Source organism: Urocitellus parryii, chromosome 1 (assembly GCF_045843805.1).
Source record: "Urocitellus parryii isolate mUroPar1 chromosome 1, mUroPar1.hap1, whole genome shotgun sequence".
Taxonomy (NCBI): Eukaryota; Metazoa; Chordata; class Mammalia; order Rodentia; family Sciuridae; genus Urocitellus; species Urocitellus parryii.
This window is the reverse complement of record NC_135531.1, coordinates 248,886,983-248,909,052: the sequence shown is the minus strand read 5'-3', so window position 1 is coordinate 248,909,052 and position 22,070 is coordinate 248,886,983. Positions and strand designations below refer to the sequence as shown.

Genomic DNA, 22,070 nt, shown 5'->3' with positions numbered 1-22,070 from the left:
GAATTCAGGAAGGCTTCACTGGCTGGGCTGGGGGTTGTTTATTGGGAAGGTGGGAGAAGGTAGAAGAGAAAATTTTGAGCAAAGGACAAAACAAAGCCAAAGGCATATAATAGTCAAAGTGTGTTTGATAAGCATGTACTTTTAAGATAATAAGTAAGAAAGATGGGAAAAGGAAAGAGAACCACCCGTCCCAAACAAAAATTGAACAGGGCCACTCTGGGAAGGTACTTGAACTTCATTCTCCAGATACTTAAAATTTAAAGTAGAAAAATGATATTAGACATGTGACAATTACTTACCCTATTTAGGTTTGAGTTTTACACCTTTAATTGTTTGATGAGATCCATGTCAGATTTTCTTTTAGCTTTAAAACTTTGTTTTGTAATTATAAATTCAATCCATTAGATACATTAAATATTATAATTAGATTTATTATTGCATTATTGTCATTAAAAATCTTCTCTATAAAGATCATACTGAAAAGATCATATATTTTCAATATACAAAATTATTTTGTTACATTTACTTTCATTAAAATGAATAAAATATATTCTATGAATATATTTGGTGCTTGTTTTAAGGCTGCACATACTTGTGAAGATCAAAAGATCAAGTAGTTCTGCAGAATACACAGTTCTCCAATTGGTTTATTATTGTCAATTAGTAAATAACTAATTGAGTTTGCCCTCAGGATAAATTCTTAAAACATATTTTATTCAATCTTTTCTACTACTTGTACTTTTATCAATAAGTTGTAGACTTAATTAGATTTAAGTAGTTTAACATTTATTTTGTAATTTGAATAACTACTTCAAAAGTATTCATGTTTTAGAAAAATAAAAGTTTGGAGAGTTTGTCTCCCATTAATAAATGAAGAAAACCTACCTATTAACAATTGTGTGAATTTTGAATAAAATTAGTAGTGATCAAATGAATGTCTGATATAATTTATTTCTGATTTACAAAACATATTTTCATTGTATATTTTCCATTACATATTTTTGTATTTGTAATTTAAATTCAGCTTTAATATATGGGAGGCTGAAACCACTCCTGCACACAATTCTGCAGTCATTCAAAATTTCTTATCAAAATATTGAATGGCATAACATGACAAAAAAGAAAAAAAGGAAGGGGGTACAGTGCAGAAAACAAAAACAGGCTCCATATCTAAACAAAATGCAGAAACCCCAGAAATCTCCCTTAAGGAACACTGCCATCCTCTTATCCAAAATAAAGGAATTAAAAATACTGATGTTGAAAGTGATGGAGGCACTGGGAAGGGAAGGGCTGTATTACAGTCTTCCAAACTAGTTAATGATACAGTAACTTAACCACTTTCATCCTTGCTTGTTGTCTGAACTATAATTGTCTATTCTATTTGATTGCATCTTTTTAAATCCTTCTTCCTACTTCCCCTAAACCTTTATCCTTCTGGTTTCTGCTTCACATTTTCTTGAATATTAATTAAAAATTTTGATGGGTCATTTAGATTTGAATAGCAATTCATATTTATTTTCCATCAGATGAATTATTAAAACCCATCCAATAATTACAGAGTAATGTGGATTTTCTATAGCACTTATATTTTGAGACCACATTATGGCCCTCATTTCGAGATATAGGGTTAATCTTTTTTTTTTTAATAGTTGTTGGTGGACCTTTATTTTATTTATTTATATGTGTGCTGATAATTGAATCCAGTGCTTCACACATGCTAGGCAAGTACTCTTCCACTGAGCTATAACCCCAGCCCCAGGGTTAATCTTTAAAAGATGAAAACATTCTATCAGATTATTAAAAAGGGTTTAAGGCCAAAAAAAAAAAAATTCTGTGGTTTTCAAAGGCACCTTAGGGTTCAGGAAGGGATCTTGGAAAAAGCAGAAGTGGGGAAAATATTGAACTGCAGGGACACCCCAACTGCTTACCCTCACCACCAGGTCCCTTAGAAGCTCTGCTTGCATCTCTATTGCTTTAGGTGAGGCATCACTTGAATGAAGGGTTTTGAGGAGCTACCAGATGATCTCTAAATCCCTTCTGCCTGAGGGCCTAGGAATTTATTTTCAAATGTTTCTATGAGCATAGAATTCCAACTTAAGAGTTGAATAATGTCTGAGAAGCACAAGGTAGGATACAGAAAACATTAACAACATCAGCACCAAAGTATTCATCTTTTCCACTCCTTCCTAAGACATTTGACATTTTCTATTTACATGTGATAAAAAGGTACATTTTTAAAAGTTAAGTATCCTCAAACACTAAGATATGTAGTAAAAGACAAACAAACTAGCATGAAAAACCTTCATCTAAACTTTCAGTCTGAATGTTCTGCAGAGAAAGACCTTGAAATGTGCCTTAAGAGCAGATTTTAAGAGCAGTAAGAACCAGGACTGGTTCTTTCCAGAAAGGCTCCCTTTCAAAACAAGGGGTGCCTCTGAACACAGATCTGAATGAGGACAAGACTGCTTCTGTTCAGGGTGGCTGATTTCTGTGCACACAGTATATTCCTTACCTTTTTGGTGTCAATAACAGTTGATATTCATTTGTATATACCTATGAGTATTAAATAGCAGCATCAACAATAGTATAAAGTTGCCTATAAGTTCAGAGCATGACTGGATGCTACTGACTGCCACGACATGTATCATCTTTCTTAATGAAAGCTGGCAGTCACTAGCATTGGTTGAAATTTTTAAGTAAATATTTCTTTATAAAACCTCACAATGCAACAAAAATTCAGAGGACAATGTCTAACCATGCCCAGCAGTTTTCTGAATACAATGATACATTTTGTAAATTATAATAACTTTAGAAATAATCTAAGTGTAGTCCCATAAATTAAAACAAATTTTCAGCAAAAATTCAAAGTCTATTTTAGGAACTGATTTTCATCTGCACTATAACAGTAATAAAAAAAAAACATTTTATTCAATGTCTGGTTCCATAATAAAGGAAAGGGTAACCAAATGACCATGTGGAAGGTAAGGCAAGGAATGAATTAAGAGATGGGCAGATGATAGAATTTAAGTTTTGGCTTGTTACTTGAGATGTTCCAGCTGTTCATGAATAGGATATATAACAAGTAATTTCAATTTAAGCCAATCAGTATGCTGACACAGCTCAGTAGACCAGAGGAATTGTGCAAAGGTAATCCATTGCACAATCTATAAAGGTAAAGATATTTCCAGAATATTAAAGTGAAAAACAGTTAATTCTGGAAATTGTGTGGAGTTTCCCCTGCTCCTTCATTAAGACAAAAGTAGCTAGATATGGTTTTTCATAATTAAGGAAAAAAAATATATATATATGTAATGGAGGTATTTCTAGTAGTAACTGTAACATCTTTCTGGGCATCAAGTTATTTTTCTTCATTTAAAATAAATGAATAGCACAGCTTTCACCACTACAGTAAAAATGGCAACAATGAAACCCATTTGCTATTTTAGCTAATGACTAATAGAACATATATTTCATAATATCACATGAAATAATTTAAACTCACAAGAAAGAAGATGGTAGAAATGAAATCTGATTTAGTGCAAAAAATGATGAAAGTGAAATCTCTGAAAAAAAATGTTACACTAGGGAATTCTGTCTTTTCAACAGTAATTCTCTACTCAGGTTCTCCTGAACTCTGAAAAATGCTAGAATATGAACACAGATATATAATATTAATTAAAGATATTCTTCAAAACATTTCAAAATTTCAGCATGATAGGAAACCCAATTACCATGTACTGAAATGTATCAGGTAAGTAAAGTTGATTCTTCTGCTTATTCTAATGGGAGTTTCTCTTCTTTGGAAATCAGTTGACTGCTTCCAATTTATGGCAGTCTAGAAACTCTTGAACAGATTATAAACTATATGTCTCCATTGGTCTGGAAAGTTTTACCTTGACATATTTGGTTTTAGGCAGAATGGAGTGGGTCAGTTTCCTCTTAGTCCTGCAATCCAAAATAAACTGACACAAAGGGGAACACAACCATGGGGCTGAGATCAGGGTGAGGCTCAGTTGAGGAACAAAATCAGGGAGGAACCTATCTTTATTGAAAATCTTGGTACTTTGTCACCACGTTTCTTATTTTTTGCATGAATTTCTGATTTTAAAAACTACTGCATCACTGAGGTTTTTGGCGCCCAGTTGGATTTTGCACCCAGGGTAGGCTGAGCTCCTTACTTATCTCACCCTAATCCTAGTCCTGCTCAGTCAACTCCCTGGCTCAGGTACATTTGTGGAGACTCTTTTATCCTCCTCAGATCACATAAGCCAGGAAAAAGCTCCTAGAAGACCTAAGTTCTTCCCCCCTCAAAAAGTGAAAAGGAGGGGGTAAAGTATTCTCTAAGGAAACCAGTGGGAAAGCAGCAGATGCCTACTGATGTAGATTTAGCAAGTGTTGTTAGGAGTCAGTGTAATTCATTAACTCAAAAGGTTGAATATCCCTCCAAAGATTATTAAGTTTAATAAAAACAAGAGACAATATGGGCATGTTATTAATGTAACATAAAGCTCTTGTAAATAAGGATCTGGGCAGGATTCCATGTGGTAGAGCTAACCTAACATCAGTGATATCTTTCTACTCTTTTTTTCTTTTTCCATGATGCTTTTTTTTTTTTTGAGAGAATTTTTAATATTTTATTTTGTTAGTTTTCGGCGGACACAACATCTTTGTTTGTATGTGGTGCTGAGGATTGAACTGGGCCGTATACATGCCAGGCCAGCGCGATACCGCTTGAGCCACATCCCCAGCCCATCTTTCTACTCTTGAAGAGCACAACTAATAATTTCAATCTTATTGCTAAACTTCTCACAGGAAGCACTGGTATCTGTCTTGTCTTTTCCAAAAACATGCTGTGGTCCTCAGGCAGGAGACAAATGCTGCCTTCCACAAAGAACACTGGGCTCTGCTTTCTACCCATTTGTGTTTGAAGTGAGCAAAACGGTGAAGAGAGGCTTCCAGAATGTTAGTGCCCCAGTCATCCTGTGTGAGAGTTTCTCACAGAGAGGATTAGGAGATGCAGGAAGACACTTTCCTTTTGGCAGTTGCTACTGCTAGTTAGAAGCCCTAGGTGTCACATGGTTTTCCCTGGAGGGATATAAGACCACATGTAATGCTACCATCCTGTCTCCTGTTAAAAAGCAGTTTTATCATTTGATTGTTTCGAAAGGTGAAATAAAGAGGCCTCAGTTTTTTGTCACACCATGGAAGGAAACTTTGGACACTGTGGTTACTTTTTTGAAAATGGAAGCTAAAGCCATGGGCAAGACAATCTTTCAACAGGAAACACAAAGACAGTGAGGGACATAAATCTGGCTGAAAAGCTCCCCAAATTAGTGAATGCTGACATTAGATGGGTATCAGTTCTTAGGCATATCTATTGCATGCATTTCTATGCAGATTCAATATTTAAAAAATACCTAAATATATTTTTAATTCCAAAGCATCCCAAAGCACTTTGAGGATTTAAACTGATAAGCCAACCTCAAAGGGACTGATTCTTGCAACTAAAACACAGACACCTCTGGGGTGAAATGTGGCAACAGTTTGACAGGCATAGCAGTAGCTTAGGCCAGAAAGGATTTATCCAATTAAAATTATGGGATGAATTTTGGCTGGCAGAATGTAATTACCAGCCTTGGAATGAATCCAGGATCCTGAGGTTAACACCCCTCCTCTTGCCAACAACCCTCCTACCTGCCAACACTCCGAGATGGAGAAGGCTGGATCTGACATAATCGCACATAATACTGTTGTGACATCTAAGTACAATGATGATGATGTGAGAAGCATCGTGAACCTGATTTTTTTTAACACTCGTCATGTTACTTATTTTTATGCCACATTAGGCTAGAAACCAAATGTCCACAAAAATGTTAATTTCCTCAAATCTGTGTTTAAAAATTATAATTAGAAAATTTAAAAAATGAGATTTAAAAATTAATTTATTCCGTCCAAGTGCTATTTAGTGATTATTTCACTTGAGGAGCGAAATTGGATCAAAATGATGACATTTAATCCTGGCTACATTAAAAAAAATAATTAAAAAATAAAAACAACCCAAAACAGGTCTTGATTTTTTTTTTTGGAAGAGAAATGTGTTTTCAAGGTTGACTAGTCCAGAAAAAAAGAAAAAAAAAGAAATGCGTAAGCGTGGTTCACATTCCCTATAACTGACTAAATGGGGATGTACAAGTGCTGCTTTTGTCCGGGGGGTGGAATCAGTTCACAGTCACCGGCGCTCGGGGAAGTCAGTCTCGGGAGGGAGGGAACGTACCACAAAGAAGGTGTGTGTGTTCCTCCTTAGGGAACCAGCGAAGAGCCCCCTGCTGGTGTGCGATCAATGGGTAAAGACCTCATCCTTAGATCCTAATGCCCTTTTACAGTCGCCCACTTGCGAGACAGAATCGTGTAATTCCGAGAAGCGCGGGATCCCTGGCAGTCGCAGGCCGCCGCGTTGGGGCGGGAGGGACGCGGAGCTGCGGGGCGGTGTGCTGCGGGGTGGAGCGCCCCGGGGCGCCGGGGAGGCGGAGCCGCGGCTGAGGCTGCGCGGCGGGCACGCGCGGCGATTCCGGTTCGGCGGCGGTGCTCCCCGCTGCCCTCGGGCGCAGGTCGGTTCCCCTCCGGACTCCCTAGCTGCAGCGTGTCTGTGGGCCTCGGAGCCCCACCCGGGCAGCCGGCCGCGGGCCTCGTGGGCGGCCGCTCAGCCACGAGGGTTACCCTTCGGCCTGCCTGACCCTGGGACGCCCCGCTCCGGAGCCAGGCAGGACCGCACACGTGGTCTCCGCGGGGGGCTCTGGACCGGAGATCGCGCTCCGGCGCCCTCCGCCGGCCTCCGGTGCGGAGGTGCGTGTGCCCAAGGCGGGGGATTTGGAGGATCCGTGGAGGACCCGTGGAGGATTGCTTCATTTGGATTTGCCCTGCTAGTTCCTCTTGGGACAGCTTTCGGTCTATCACCGGAAGTCGCCAAAGAGTGACTGAGAGGCGGGTGGGCTGGGATCTCCTTATCCCAAACCACGAAGTGGATGGGGCGAGGGGTTGCGTTTGGGTCACTTTCTTAGAGGAAACTGTCGGAACGCCTTGTATTGGCGCACATTTCACTTTTTGCTGTGAAGGTAGATTTTCCTAACACCATCTTTGTGTGATTTAGCTGTCCACAGGGAATCAAACTGTGGAATGAGAGGATGAAACTAATCCTTTCTTTTGCACTGTTAGGGGTTGCCATAAACACCATTTGTTAAAAAGCATAATTATGTTGGGAAAGTGCCTGATGAGACAATTAAGCTACATAAACACACTGAAAACAAATGAAAACCAGAAGACGCCCACAACCCTTGTGTAAAGCAAGTTTTTGTTTACACAGAAAGGGGAGAGGTCTGAGCTGCTCGATTACAGCAATGTTATTAATGTCTAGAAGAACCTAATGATCCTATTTTTATGAATTTGCATTGGTGAGCTGATGGTCAAAATATGAAAATCTGCCTGCAAACTTCAACTAACTTCGAAGTGCTGCATCCTTCTAGGTTAAGATGATTAGGCCAACAATCTTAGTGAACAGAAAACAGCACATTTATTTGTGGAGAGATCATTATTTGTACCAGAGCTCTTTTGTTTTAAATTTGTTTTGTTTGTTTCAGGGTTGAACACCATTCTCTGGAGTGTTGTCACATGGAGACATTTCCAGGACACAAAATGACCCTCATCAAAAATTTGTCAGATGAATTCGTGAAGGCTGCATTAACTTTTAGTTTTGATATTTAAAAGAGGCCAACATTATGACGACCAGATATTGAAAAGAGGAATTGTTTTCTTATATTTTGAGGTGTTTTAATTCCTTTAGATCATAATGTCGTTGTTTGAGGTGTGAAAAGATTAGTTGACAAATGCCATTCTAGAGTACTAGAGTCAATGCAACCTCTAAAACTTGTGTAATTGAGCCATTTTCAACAAAAGATCAATCACATTTTTGGCATTGTTGAGTCACATGTACCAGAATCTGCATCATCTTTTGGTTCAAAGTACAGTCCTGTGAAAAAAATTTTAAACTGATGTAGAAACTTTGGAGGTCAAAGAACAAGGAGGAATTTAGTTAATCAAATAGTTGCCATTCATAGAGCCCAAATGGGTCTCTTGACTGTATAATGTCCATGGCCTGACCTGTGGATATGCGTTTTGTTTTTTTCAACAGGAACAGTTTTTACAAAAATTGTCATATTAAATAATACTAGTCTTCCTCATTCCCCTTTTCTGCATTTCCCCAGTAAGTCTAGATTTTCTAGTTTTATAAAAAGATCCTGCCTATTTGTTAAATATTACAGACCTGGAAAAAAGGGATGGCTAAGGAAGATCATGCCTAAATGAAATAACCTACTTGAATGAGAAAGTTTCCTTTATATAACAAGAGTCCAGACTAATTTTCCAGGCATTTTCAGGGTTGTTACTATGTTCATATGTTCATAATTGTGTGACCATGTTCATATGAATGATGCACATGGGATTCTGAAAATTTTTCCTTTAAATGTTTTCTAGGAATGTGAAATAGTGAAGTGTTCACATTCTGACTGCCAGGTTTCTAAAAAGATGTGATTTTTATGGTTAATGAACATGAAAATATGAATGAGGTCTAGAGACTGAAATAAAGGATTTTTTTTTTTTATTCCAGAAAAATCATGTCCTCCTCCAGACTGGGGTCCCATTTGGCTGTCTGCTTACTAAACATTTCAGAAGCCAGAAGAAAATACATTGTTGAGAACATAGCAAAAGCAGCTCTTGAAAAAAATGGTAGGAACAACAAACAGTTGAAATGGATATTGCAGTGTTTCGATGATAGTCATTTTTGTACTCAACATCTACTTTCTTTCTAGAATTCTGCCTTTGGTCTTGAGCTGTTACAGCTTCCTCTGAAGTAACTGCAGGCTACTGAGATAAATCACTTACTCAGGTGTGCACAGATATTCTTTTTAAATGTCTGCATACATTCAGGAATGTACCTCTTCACGTTTGCATGATTCTCTGAGATGTGAATTGTTCAGGACAGATTTACATAAAAGCTTAATGCTTCTTTCATGGACCTTTTATTTGATCATTAATAAAATAACATAGTAATACATTATGATTTTTATTTAGCGGATTAAATAGAAAATAAACTGGCCAAACATGAACCACCTTCAAAGCACTCCTGCCAGCAGAGCCTTACAGTATTATTATTTCCAATCCATTCTCTGGGGGAAAAAAAAAAACTATTAGGCAGTTGTCTTTAAGTGATGCAAATAAGGTCACTCAGAAATTTGGTGATAGAAGACTCTGCTGGACATGGTGGCCTATAATCCCAGCAGTTTGAGAAGCTGAGGCAGGAGAATCTTGTGTTCAAAGCCAGGCTCAGCAACCTAGTGAGGCCCTAAGCAACTCAATATGAGATCCTGTCTCCATATAAAATACAAAAAAGAGCTGGGGATGTGGTTCAGTGGTTAAGTGCCCCTGGATTCAATCCCTGGTACAAATAAATAAATAACCTCAAAATAAACATAGAAACAAGCCTCCATACTTCCTAGGACCATATTACTATGAGAGATACTGCTATGTTTTTTTTTTTTCACCCTTCATAAAATGTTCATGTGATGACACATGATTTAGATACCATTTATTTTTGCTTTTACATATAAGCCATGGTACTTACAAACTTACAATTATTTAAATATAAATGCTTTTTAAGTCAGTAGCCTTTTGGCAACAGGTGAGCATTAGGGTCACAGTCCTAAAGCATTTGCAACAGTACATTTTGATTTATGATTGTCATTTTTGATGTGGTTTTCATGAAAAAGAAGTGTTTCTCTCCAACCCATCCGTAACTAGGAGCACATTTAAGTTACTGTCTTACAACTTTGAGGAGCTGGAAATGTCTCTGAAAATTCCTGATAATTGCTGATTTAAAAACCCCTTTGGAGTCTGTGTGCAGCTGTTTTTTGCACGCTCTTTGTGGGAAAGAGCCAGCTTAGGCTCTTCATTGTCAGAAACAGTACATCTAATGGGAGTGGGTTACCTGTGTCTGTGATTGAGTGAATGTAAGAGACATTTGTGGAAGCACACACTGATGGATGCCTGGGTCTCAACTCGAAGTTTTTATCAGCTTATTAGTGGCAGCCGCTCAAATGGAATTATAGCTATTATACTCCATTACAAATCCCAAACAATTTACTTCCGCTGAGATTCATACTGACAGCTCCTCCTGCCAGCACTCATTTTTTCCCTATATGCGTGCTTAAGAAATTGCAGGAGAGAGTGTTTCATTCTTTCAGCATTTGATTCAATTGAATCATATGAAACTGAGAATAAAAGCCTTTCAGAAGATGATTTAGGATGAGAAAAAAAAAAATAAATCATTTCTTTTTTTTTTTCCAGGAGCTAAAGTATGTTGAAAAACTAGATAAAATAGGAGGTTGCATGATTTTGTTCTTGTCTCATCTTTTATAGTTTAAAAAATGCAGGGCAGGTAGCACTAGTTAAGAAAGTCAACCTGTTGTTTTACAAATAATTTAAAGGCATTTACTTTTAAGCGAGTGGAATAAAACTATATAAACTTTATTTTTTTTCTCATTAAGCAATGTGAGCACATTTAAATGACCCAAAAAGGTCTTAGGTAAAGGAACTTGAGTTATAAATTTTAGACCTACACCAGGGCAGGGTTCTCTATAGGTGCTTGTTTGACTCTAAGTAAGTGACATATGTTTATCTTCTCATGCTATTAAAATTAATAGTGTAGGGCTGCTGTAAGCTGTAGTTCCTGGGTGTAACTTCTTTTTCCTTTTCTCTGAAAAGATTAGTTGTTAAGCTGCCAGGAGACAGGGGGACAAGGTATAATAGCATAGCTAAAGGTTTAATTACTGCCTAAAAACTTTTGTCCTTCACTTTGAATTTGCTTTTGTAGGCTTTAGGGGGAGTTTTAAGGAGCCTGGGTCAGGCTTGTAAACTTCAAAAATAACTTGAATTTATGTATGGCTGCCATACCAGGGTATGGCAGCTTTCTCCTCCAGGTTACACATTCAAGTGAGTCATAAGCCACCAAAAGCTGGAAGTCATTAACATCTGAAAGCTGTTGGTGGCCTCTAGAAAGGAGATGGTGGAGTCAGAACAGATTCTAATGGACAGGTGTATGCACACTAGAGACCTCTGATCTATGCATTAATTGGCCTATCACTAGTTTTTCCATGTTTCACATCCTGACCAGACAATTTGGTTTCTGTATTTTGGAAGGAAATATTGACAAGACCTAGAAGATAAGCTTGATAAGGGGAAAATTTAGAATGATATAATTTTACCATTGATCGAAGGGAATATCCTCTTAGATGAGTTAAGAAAACTTCTGCAAATTCATGTAACAAGTCCAAGCAAATGTCTCTCAGACATCAAACACTTATGTCTGAGCTTAACCGTCTGGTTATACTGTAAGATGCTGTAAGAAGTAGACATCACTACTCATGATTTCATTCTTAACAGTGTCTCAAAGCTCCCATCCCAGATTTTTTCCCACCAGACTAAATTTAATTATATCAGAAAAATGTAAGTATGAAGATTCATTATAGAAAAAAAATTATGCATTTTTTGACATTATCTTTACAGGGCGAAAACATCCTGAAGTATCAGTGCTCAATATATTTTCTGATCAGGACTACAACAGATCAGTTATTACAATTGCAGCTTCTGTTGATAAGTTGGGTAAGAGTTTAATTTGTTTTTACATATTTATCTTTTTTGGTGAAGGGTAGGCTTCAGGTGTCTTCCTTAATTACTGATTTCCTGTGTATATTTGAATACTTCCTTCCATTCAGTGAGGCGTCTACCCCCAGTTTTCATTTTATCCTTTCTTTGAGTACATCTCGAAAACTTTCTGTTTCTGCTTTATTACAGTGGACCTTTTGGCCTAAGATTTAGTAACATCCTTTTGCTGAAGATGATCACCTGTCTTTTGTGGTTAATACATTCAGGGTTTAACCTATGTAGTAATAGTTTTAAAGTCAGCCTGATGTCACTCAAGTTGACACCAATGGAATGAAATATACTAAGCAGTTGTGTTTTGGGTTGGTAGCCTGAAATCTTTAGTTGAACCATAGGTTGAAACGAAATGGGCTCCATGTCTCATAGGGATAGTGTAGGGTTTGGTAGGACAACTTTTTGAATTTGAAGAATCACAATTGTGAACAAAAGTTCATGTTATCTTTTTTTTTTTTTTTTTTTTTTTTTTTTGTGTGTGTGTGTGTGTGTGTGTGGTGCTGGGGTTTGAACCCAGGGTCTTGTGCATACAGGACAAGCACTCTATCAACTGAGCTATATCCCCAGCCCACATGTTATGTTAATATTGCCTGGTAAAGGACCCACAATATTTTCAAATAAATTTATCTTCAACTTGGAAGATTGTCTTCTTTCAAAAGTATGTTTTCTTGAAGTTTGAAGAGCTAACCACTAACTTCCTGCAAGCATAAAACTGATTATCTTGACTGTTAATCATAACATAAGATGTAAAATCTTCTTTTTTCTCAGTGGAAATGATCATATTGTACTGCTAATGGAAACTCAGAATAATAACAAAACTCTCAGGTGTCTATAATATGTATTAGATATAATAATACAATTAATTACTAGATAAGAACAAAACTATGCTTCTAAAGTTTTATGAATTTTTTTCTATATTTTAATATAATTACTTAAAAATCATTCCGGAAATTAAAAGGAATTTATCAGATTAATTGTAGAAAATAAAAGTTACCTACTATAAGAAAGTAACAATTGTTTAATACCAATAAACATTGCATAATTCTTCAGCTTTTGGGAAGAAATATGAAGTTATATGATGGTTGGGAGGTGGGGTGAGGGGAAATGTTGAATCTTCTATTTTTCAGTTATTTATTTTGATGGAAAACAAACCTTTAGTACAGATTACAAAAGAAGAACAGCTAGTGGAACAATAAAATCATAACTTCTTTAGAAACAATTGAAAGTTTAATGATTTTTTTTTTTTTTTTTTTTTTACAATTTCACATTTTTAGGCAGTTGTGTTCTGGCTGCCTGTTTGGAGGCCTTCCAAGCCATAGACATGGAGGTTCAAGAGGGAGTCCACCCTTGCCTGGGAGCAGTGGACCTGATCCCCATTTACCCTCTCTCTGGTGTTGGAGTGGACGAGTGTGGAGCTATAGCCAGACGTAAGAGAAAGTTTTGGGTTATTATTCCTGTTGGAAACTGTTTTTACAAACCCAAACAGTCTGTGACAATGAAAAGCTAATCACTTCTCAACTCCCTGGGAAAAGTCAGCCTTGAAGAATTGTGTCAACAAGTGTTAGGGTGCAGTGGCACACTGTCTTTGGGACTCAACCTTCCACTTTCCATGCCATGACATTAGGGATCAGTAGCTGCTGTGTGATGTAGCAAAGAAAAAAAATCAATAATTTTGTTTCTTACAAATTCACAATAGATTGTGAGGAAACAATAGTCGTTTCTAATGAGTTTCTTTGACTCTCAGGACAAAATGATGGCTTGTTTTGCCCATCTGTGTCCTATTTTCTTGAGCAGGGGTAATGGTGAGGTTGAAAAACCACTTAAATGTAAACTACTACCCCTTTTCCCTCTGATTCCCCCCTCCTCCTTTTTCCCCTATGCACAACTTTCTCTTAAGATTTTCTGTAGAGCTGATCTGTCATGTGCCTGATTTCAACCCTAGGGCCAAGTTTAATTTGGAAAATGTGAGCTGTGTCACTTGAGGTGCTTTTGAATTCGGCAAATTGGGAGAAAAGAAAGACCTTTTGCCTGGACTGTCTCGCTGCACCGTGGTTAATTACGAGATGCAGAGGCTCATAACCTTTGGGGAAAAGCCCGCCTAAGGATAATTGCATTCTTCTCTGTATGACCTCAAAAATCCCTCTATGATGTTGTCTCATTTTTATTTAATAGTAAATTGTCTAACATTTGGGATGTCGATTTGGACTTCAGCTGAGCTACATCAAATCCCAGAAATAGGAAAGGAGACTTGTTTCCAAAGGGACAACCTCACTGTGGTGCTGCTTTTTAATGTGACCTGACAGCTAAACAGTGATTTTCTCAAGCAAATCTTGGCCCCAAATTTGCTTTACTTTTGATCCAAGAAAGAGTTAAAATTCAGCATGGAAGAAAATATGTTTCACACAGAAATGAAGAGCTTAGAATTGTCCAGACCAGAATAATGATTTTAATTGTCTTCAAAACAATTATAGGCAATTACATTAACTCTCAAATTAGCTAGTACATGAAGTTCTTCCTTACATCAGGACTAGTCCCCCCTTCCCCCCAGATGTTTCTGCTGTGTGTAGGAGACGGTGGAGAACCAGAGGGTCTGGACACAGTATTTCTCCCTTCCCTTGCCCTTTTGCTTCATTGGCAGCTACTGTACCTCATGATTTAAACATGGACATTTCTAATTAAATGAGAGCTCAGCTGCATTCTTGAACTAATTTATAACATTTGATTTGAAATGTAATAGCTTCAATCTTCATCTGATTAAAAACAGTCATATACTGTACATGGTTACTATTTTGATGCTCCAACATGCAGTTTTTATTTTTACTTTCCCCCTTCTACACAGCTGTTCATCTAATATCATCCAAATTTTTTTAAGTGTTTTTTTTTTTTCTATAACTGCATGCTCAGGCATTCTTATGAGGCAGAACTATTCAAATTCTAGGATCCTGCTGTTTTCAGAACAGTGAGGGGATGTTTTTCACTAGAGTAACCCATTTCCAGGGAAACCAACTTTCAGATAATTTAGTTAACTTTCTTTGGGACAAAGCACAGCACAGGACATTTGGGTGACTTGAAAAACAGTTAATATTGATATGTGCGCCTCACATATGCTTTGTATGCAGAAATTCTGCTGTGAGCCTACTTATACCTTAACAAAGGGTTTCTTAAATTAGATCCAAAATTGGGGTGGAATGAACTTATATATTCTATTAACATTATTTGTAAGTTTTTATGCTTGTGCTTTTGTGTGTGCATAACAGAAACACACACATAATTTTGCATAAAATGTTTTGTTGGAGAACTTGTAGAATAAAGCGAAAAGCAATGCAAAAGTGAGAACAGACTGAATTCAAAGATGTGCAGACTTCAGTGTAACTGTCCAGAGCTTAAAGAGAGTGGAGGATGGGAAAGACCTTGGAAATGTTAAGAAATGAGGCTCAAGAAGCCACTTTATGAAGCTTTGGAGGCCAGGTTGAAGAGTTCACACTTGACCTAAAGGGAGTGGGAGCTATGGCAGTATTTTCAGCAAGGAAATGGTCTGATTGACTTTGAATTTAGAAAGGTCATCTTGCCTGCATGATAGGAAGATGAATATGATTGAAAATGGCAGAGTAGAGAAGCAGGTGGACCAGTTTGGCAGGATGATACTGGCTTAAGCTAATAGAGAATAAGCAGACCCATAGGAGGTTGGAGGATAGGAAAGAAAGGAGTAGTACTATGGTGTCATCCCTCCCTTACAAACAGTGCAAGAATGGGAACTTAAATAACATGATACATATCTTGCATGCTGTCATTTGGCTATGGATTTACAGTTTAAAACCCAGATGAAATGTATGTATTATATATTTTATATGTATGTATATACATATATAGAGGGAGGGTCTATATTTATTTAAAGCTTATAGATTTTTTCCCAATATTTTGGACTTTGACTTTCATTTTCTATAAAAACCCACAATTTAATCTATTAGGTTATATCTAATGTTGATCTCTATTATGTCTCTAAAATTTTTCCTCTCCTCCTGCTCTCTTTCCCTTTATTTTCTTTCTTCCCTCCCTTTCCTGATTTTTTTAAAATCAAAATTATACATGTGGCTAAAAATAAAATATTTTATAGGGTTTATTTAAAAAATCTCTTAAGTACCTCCCCTATTCCCTACCCACATCACTTCAGTTTCCTTCTCTCAGAGCCAAGTATTTTCAACTCTTTATCTTATTATTGAAGATTAAAGTCCATATGTCTTAATATCATACTTAAATTGGTACTTCTTGGTTTTTCTGTTTTAGGCTTACTATTGACTTCTCACTGAAGATGATGAGAATTTAGTTTCCTCTAACTCTTCCCTCCTCTCCCCTCCACACACACACACACACACACACACACACACACACACACATTTCCTAATCTTCTCTCCTCTTTGTATATCAAAATTTGGATTAATATTTAGTGTAAACCTTATTCACAATGAATTGTGTATACTTTTATTATTATTTTACCCTTTTTGCATAACTTTCTTTTTGCTGGAGTTGATCATTATCATTTTGATGATTTGTTTACTTGGTATTTTATATGCAGTCATGCACTGTATAATGATGTTTCAGTCAATGACAGACTGCAGAAACAGTGCTATGTATGTGCCCTATAGTCTTAAGTGTTACTAGGCTATGCCACTTAGGTTTGTGTAAATAATACATCTAATGATGCATATCTCAGAATATATCCCCAACAAGCAATACATGGCTATACTTGTCACTGGTTCAACCCCAAATTCTCTGTCAATAAATATATTTCTCCATGCATTCAGATAGAACAGTCCTATCAATTTCATCTTCTTAAATATCTTGTAGAACTCTCTGACCTGTTCTAATTAGGACCAGTTGCCCTCAGTGCTTTAAGAATACTGTCATTATGGGATCTCCCTTTGCCTTTCTCCATGTTAGATACCCTGATTCCTGAGTGTGAATCATATTTTTTTCCCTCTTTTTTCTTTCTTAGTTTATGCCCCTTCTAACACTCCCCCTCCATTATATCTTCTATTTGCTTTGCAGAAAAAAATGTGAGTATTCCAAAGTACACTTTTGAGATCTTGCATGTTTGAAATGCCAGTATTCTACCATCACACTTTATTGTTAGTTTGGCTAGGTAAAGAATTCTTATTAGAATAACTTTATTTTGGAGACATTGTGTCAATGAGTTCTTATTTCCATGTTGCTGATGAGTCTTCTGAAATCTTTAGGATTCCTGATCCTTTGTATGTGACCTAGCATTTGTCTCGAAACTTATGAGATTTTGTTCCTCATGTTCTGAAATTTCTGTGATGTACCTTTGTGTTGGTCATTTTTCATTCATTATGCTGGATACTTAGCAGACCCTTTTTATCCTTGAAACTGGTTCTCTAATGCTGGACAGTTTTCTTAAATTATCTCATTGATGATTTCTTTTCTCAGTAATTTCTGGAAGCCCTATTATATTTATTTTGTAATTTTTATTTGTTCTTTTTAGTTATACACAACTCGAAGAATGTATTTTTACATATCATATCATGGACTGTAATTTCCCATTTTTGTGGTTGTACATGATGTGGAATTACACTGGTTGTACATACATAGGAAAGTTACGTCTGATTCATTCTACTGTCTTTCCTATTCCAAGCCCCTCTCTGTTCCTTTCATTCCCTTTTGTCTAATCCACTAAATTTCTATTCTTCCCTCTGCACATAACCTCACCCCCCGACCTGAGCACCTTTTATGGTGAGTTAGCATCCACGTATCAGAACATTCAGCCTTGATTTGGGGGGATAGGAAGCCCTTTTTTATAGTAGAATTTTTCTACTAATCAACATTTCTTTTATTTTCTCTTATTTTATATCTGTTTATATTTTTGCTATACTTTCTGGTGTATTTCCTTTACTTTATTTCTCAAGCCTTCAATAAATTTTTCATTTCTTCTATATTAATTTCCATGAGCACTTATTTATTCTCTGAATGTCCCATTTAGTTTGTTAATATAAGTCCTGGCCTTATCTCATGCATACATTAACAAAGGATAGTTTGGGCATTTTTTTCTTGTGTAGTGTCAGTAGTCCCCCAACCCCAATATACTTGTTTTTCTTCTGTTTTCCTTAGATGTCTTTTGATCCCTCTTAGTATTTGAAGGTACTCTGAGTGAACACCAAAAGACTAAGTGTATACTTTTAGTATGTATATTGGGTTTTAGGTGTAGGGTGAGCCAGCTGGGTTGTTTCTCTGGGGAACTCCCATGCAAGTGTTATTTTGGTCTTTCTCCTGGGCTGTTGAAATTCCCTACAGAAGGATCTTCTAGTCTTTAGTCCAGAGTGTAGAGGAGCAGCCAGTGTCCTGAAAGAAGACCCCAAAGTTCTTAGCTTTGTAAATGTCTCCTAATTCCTCGATTTTCATGAATCACATGTGCCCTCTACTGTGCCCCATACTTCCCAGCCAGACATCTTGTGGGTTCACCTCTTTGGGACGGGTTAAGGCAGCTGCCTGTCTGTGTGAAGCTTGGGTGGGACCTAACTGCCCTTAAACACACTTCATCTTACAAGTTCTGTTTCCAGGTGTTCGTCATGTAAGTCAGGTTGTTTCTCTGTTGTCTCTTTTGCTGCCTGAGTTCTGCTAAGTCATCTACCACTCATTTATTCTTTCCAGCTTCCAATGCTATTGCCTCCTCTTTCATTTTCTGTTTGAGTAAATGCTTTAAACATAAGTGTCTTTACTATCTTTTTCTTGGTGGTTTTGGTAGAAATGAAAGAAACATATGGATGTACACTTCCATCTTTGTCTGAAGTTTTTACTTCTTTAATTCTTGGTGATTTTAATTATGAATTTGGAATCATTGATAAATGTTCAGGAACACTCTTTTAACTTTTACTCAGCTTTGAAGGTATTTTGTCTGGATTTCTGGACTTCTCTAAGTTTGGTATAATTCTCCATGTGGTTTTCTCTGGACTTCCATGCTTCCTTTACTCACTGTTCCACATGCAGGAGCCAGTGTCTCTGTCACATGACCCTTTTGCCTGCAAATCAACTTTCATGAAGAAGCTTGAGTGTTAGAAAAGGGAGGTGTTAGGCAAAAGGTATTTAGGCAAATTCTCCCTGTGATTTCCTAGTGAAAATGTGCCTACCTCCTATTTAGGCTCAGAATGTTCAGCTTAAAAAGTCTGAACCATAGCTATGAGTTTTATAAATGATGGGGGAGTAGTTTTTAATGTCATTAATGTTATGGATCAAATGAAATGATGTTTCTGCCCTCCATATAAATTGAGGTTATTATTTAGGAGATGGGAAAGATCAAGTGCTAGTTAAAGTTATACAAATGAAAAAATAGCTCTTGTGTGTTTGATTTTTATTTTTTATTTCATTTCAAATATATAAAACATTAATGAATTTGATTATAATTATCAGCCTCATAGATTTTTTGAGTATTTTTATGACTTAGAGGACATGTGCCATGACAGATTCACAGAGTGTCAACACTTGTATGGTAGTCTTGAGACCCTTTGATTACCTCATTACAGATTGTCAAAACATGGGCTGATCTGGCAAATCAGGAGCAACTTTTCACTTCGAGAATTTTCTCCTCTGATTTTCCAGTTGCTATGGAGATTGTCTCATAAAACAGCATTGAATTTGTTTGAGATTAGTCAATTTAGGTGCTGGATTCTGGTATAGTTTTAGCACCATCGACACTGCTACACACTTCATTGCCATGGTATAAAAACAATAGTAGATTTTACAGCTGTAAATATACTTAGGGCCTAGCATTTAGTTTGAGAATTATAGGATACTGCCACCATATAAAAAACTGAAAAAAAGAGGTATTGTGCTTTAGCAAAGTACTTAAACCATGAAGATTGATTTCCAGTTTCTTTAGGACATTTCAATCATAAAGGAGAGTTATCAAATTATTCACAAATATGTATTAGTATAGCCTTAGTAAATGTAAGAAGATCATATCTTTCACTGTAAAACAGGTACTAATGAGGAAGGTAAAGGCTAGATGGAAGACTTGGAATGAACTAACCTAATTGTCCCAGACCAAAATACTGGATGAATGCAACTATACTTGAAAGGGCTACAGTCTTTTCTAATATTGGCTTTGCTGCAACCTGAAGCACCAGCAAATTAACACTCCATTGAAAAACCCTTGTCCCATGGGAGGACTGATCTGGTAGCTAAATGCTCTCCTCTTTTGTCCTTGAGATGGAGAGTTCTGAGGCTCATTTCAGCAGGATCAACTCCCAGTTGCTACCAGCTGTGATAATATACCATGGGACTAGCTTTTCTTCCTTTCCTATCTCATTCTTCATACTTACTGAATAAGTTTGATTAAAATAGTGACAAGAATAACTGTCCTATAAGAATCTCCTCATTGGGATGAATAGATGGAATGCAAGAAGTCTTTGTTGTTGAACTATACACTTCTTGTAATTGATGGAATGCAAGAAATCTTTGTTGATGAACTATACACTTCTTGTAATTGTTATCTAGTCCAAAAGTCACATAAAAAAGTTGGGAGCTTCCCCCACAACTTGTGACAAATACTTCACTAGGAAAAGGGTCTCGTGGAATACTCAGAATTATATGATAAGTCACTACGGGAGACATTAAACATTCACCACCTACTGGCAAAGGCACCTTGAGGCACTTAAGATGCAGGGGCCTTAGACTTCTGGTTTTCTATAGGTGCATATAGCACTCACAAATATACTTTATGCAGCTGCTGAGGTATGTTAGAGAATGTGGACCTACTAGGTCTGTAGCAGGTTACTGAATACCAAGCTAACTTTTTAAGCCCAGATCCCCTAATCTTGGAGATACTTTTTTTTCCTGAATTCTTTTTTCTTCATACCTCTCCTTCCTAGAATTTATAGAGACTTCCGGCATCAATGCCATTTGCATTAGAAAATTCTGAAACAATGACATAATGTTAATGGTATTGAAGGCCTAGAAGATGAAGAGCATAAACCCAAGTCCTCCACACCCTTATGCAACCATCTACCCATCAACCTGGTCTCTATTGGTGGAGTAAGGGTATGCTTTTCAAAAGACTCAGAATGTGATAATCATAATGACAGCAGCAAATGTTATAATTTTATGATATATAATAACTTTAGAATCATTAAATGTTTTATCATTTATTATGTGACTATTAAAATTACATATAGTAAATAATCCACCCCAGTTTTACCTAATCAAATATATAGTAAGACAATATCTCAAGATATTACTTATGCTTGTCTTTCTTCCATAGCATATGCATTACCACTTGAGTTGTCTGCTTAATGAGAATGAGGAAGTAGCAATCAGTGATCATGTTTGAATTTCTGACAGTCAAAAACAGAGGCCTTGGGAAAGCAGGGTTTAAGTTTTATATCATGGCAACAGAATTAGACAACAGAGAAAGAGGGAGGTCTCTCACTTGCTGCCCCCAGGGAGATTAGAGGACTGGAGTGGGGCTTGAGAAGAGGTCATAATAAATAGTTCACTTGTCTTTTCCTGAATTTGAAACCTGCCATTCAAATTAAGATGGATTGATTAGGTTACAGCTCTCGCAGTCCAATCATTTCACCTCTGAGTATTCCTGCATTAACACAGGAGCTTTGGAGGAAGGCCCATACATACCCAGTTTCTCTCTCAGACTCCCCCGCAGGGGATGAAAATTGGGAGGAGAAAGGCTAGTGTTTTAAGTTACTAGGACTGAGGTAACAAAGTATCCCAGACTAGGGGACTTCATAGAAATTTATTGTCTCATAGTTCTGGAGTCTGGGAGTCTGAGATCAGGGTGTAAGAAGTATTGGTTCCTTCTGAGGGCTGAGGAAGGATCTGTTCCATCTTGGCTTGTACATGACTTGCTTCATGTTCACATGGCATTCTTCCTGTATATTATCTGTGTCCAGATTTCTCTTTTTTATGAGGACACCAATCATATTGGGTTAGGGGCCCAACCTACTCCAGCATGATCTCATCTTAATTAAATACATCTGCAATTACCCTATCCCCAAATCAGGTCACATTCTGAGATTCTAGAGGCTGGGACTTCAACATATGAATTTGGGGGGAAACAGTTCAACTTGTAACAGAGAGCAAAACAAGCTGAACTGGCTCCTTGTATAAGTAAACATCAATTCTGGGTAAGATTTTTCTCTCAAGGGATATTAAGAAAGGTCAGAGTGGAATGCATAGAAATAGGCATTGCCTAAAAATTAGTGGAGAGGAGAGGAGCTACTAGAAGGGAGAGGGCGGGACTTGACTCTTGAGGTAGAGCTGGGTTTGAGAATACTGAGAGATGG

The 22,070-nt window shown here is 37.1% G+C and overlaps 1 protein-coding gene across 6 annotated transcripts in view; it reads left to right on the top strand.

Annotated features, from left to right (window-relative positions):
* Positions 1 to 6,527: 6,527 nt before the first annotated feature.
* Positions 6,528 to 22,070, top strand: part of Ftcdnl1 (formiminotransferase cyclodeaminase N-terminal like) — a 34,829-nt gene continuing 19,286 nt past the window's right edge. For 2 of the 6 annotated variants that reach the window (XM_026399321.2, XM_026399315.2), the window contains exons 1-4: positions 6,528 to 6,608; positions 8,660 to 8,778; positions 11,614 to 11,709; positions 13,038 to 13,190. In XM_026399321.2, the coding sequence (XP_026255106.1) occupies positions 8,667 to 8,778; positions 11,614 to 11,709; positions 13,038 to 13,190 (361 nt within the window). In that variant the 5' untranslated portion in view covers positions 6,528 to 6,608; positions 8,660 to 8,666. The other 4 variants (XM_026399317.2, XM_026399319.2, XM_026399318.2 and 1 more) reach the window with 4 other exon arrangements.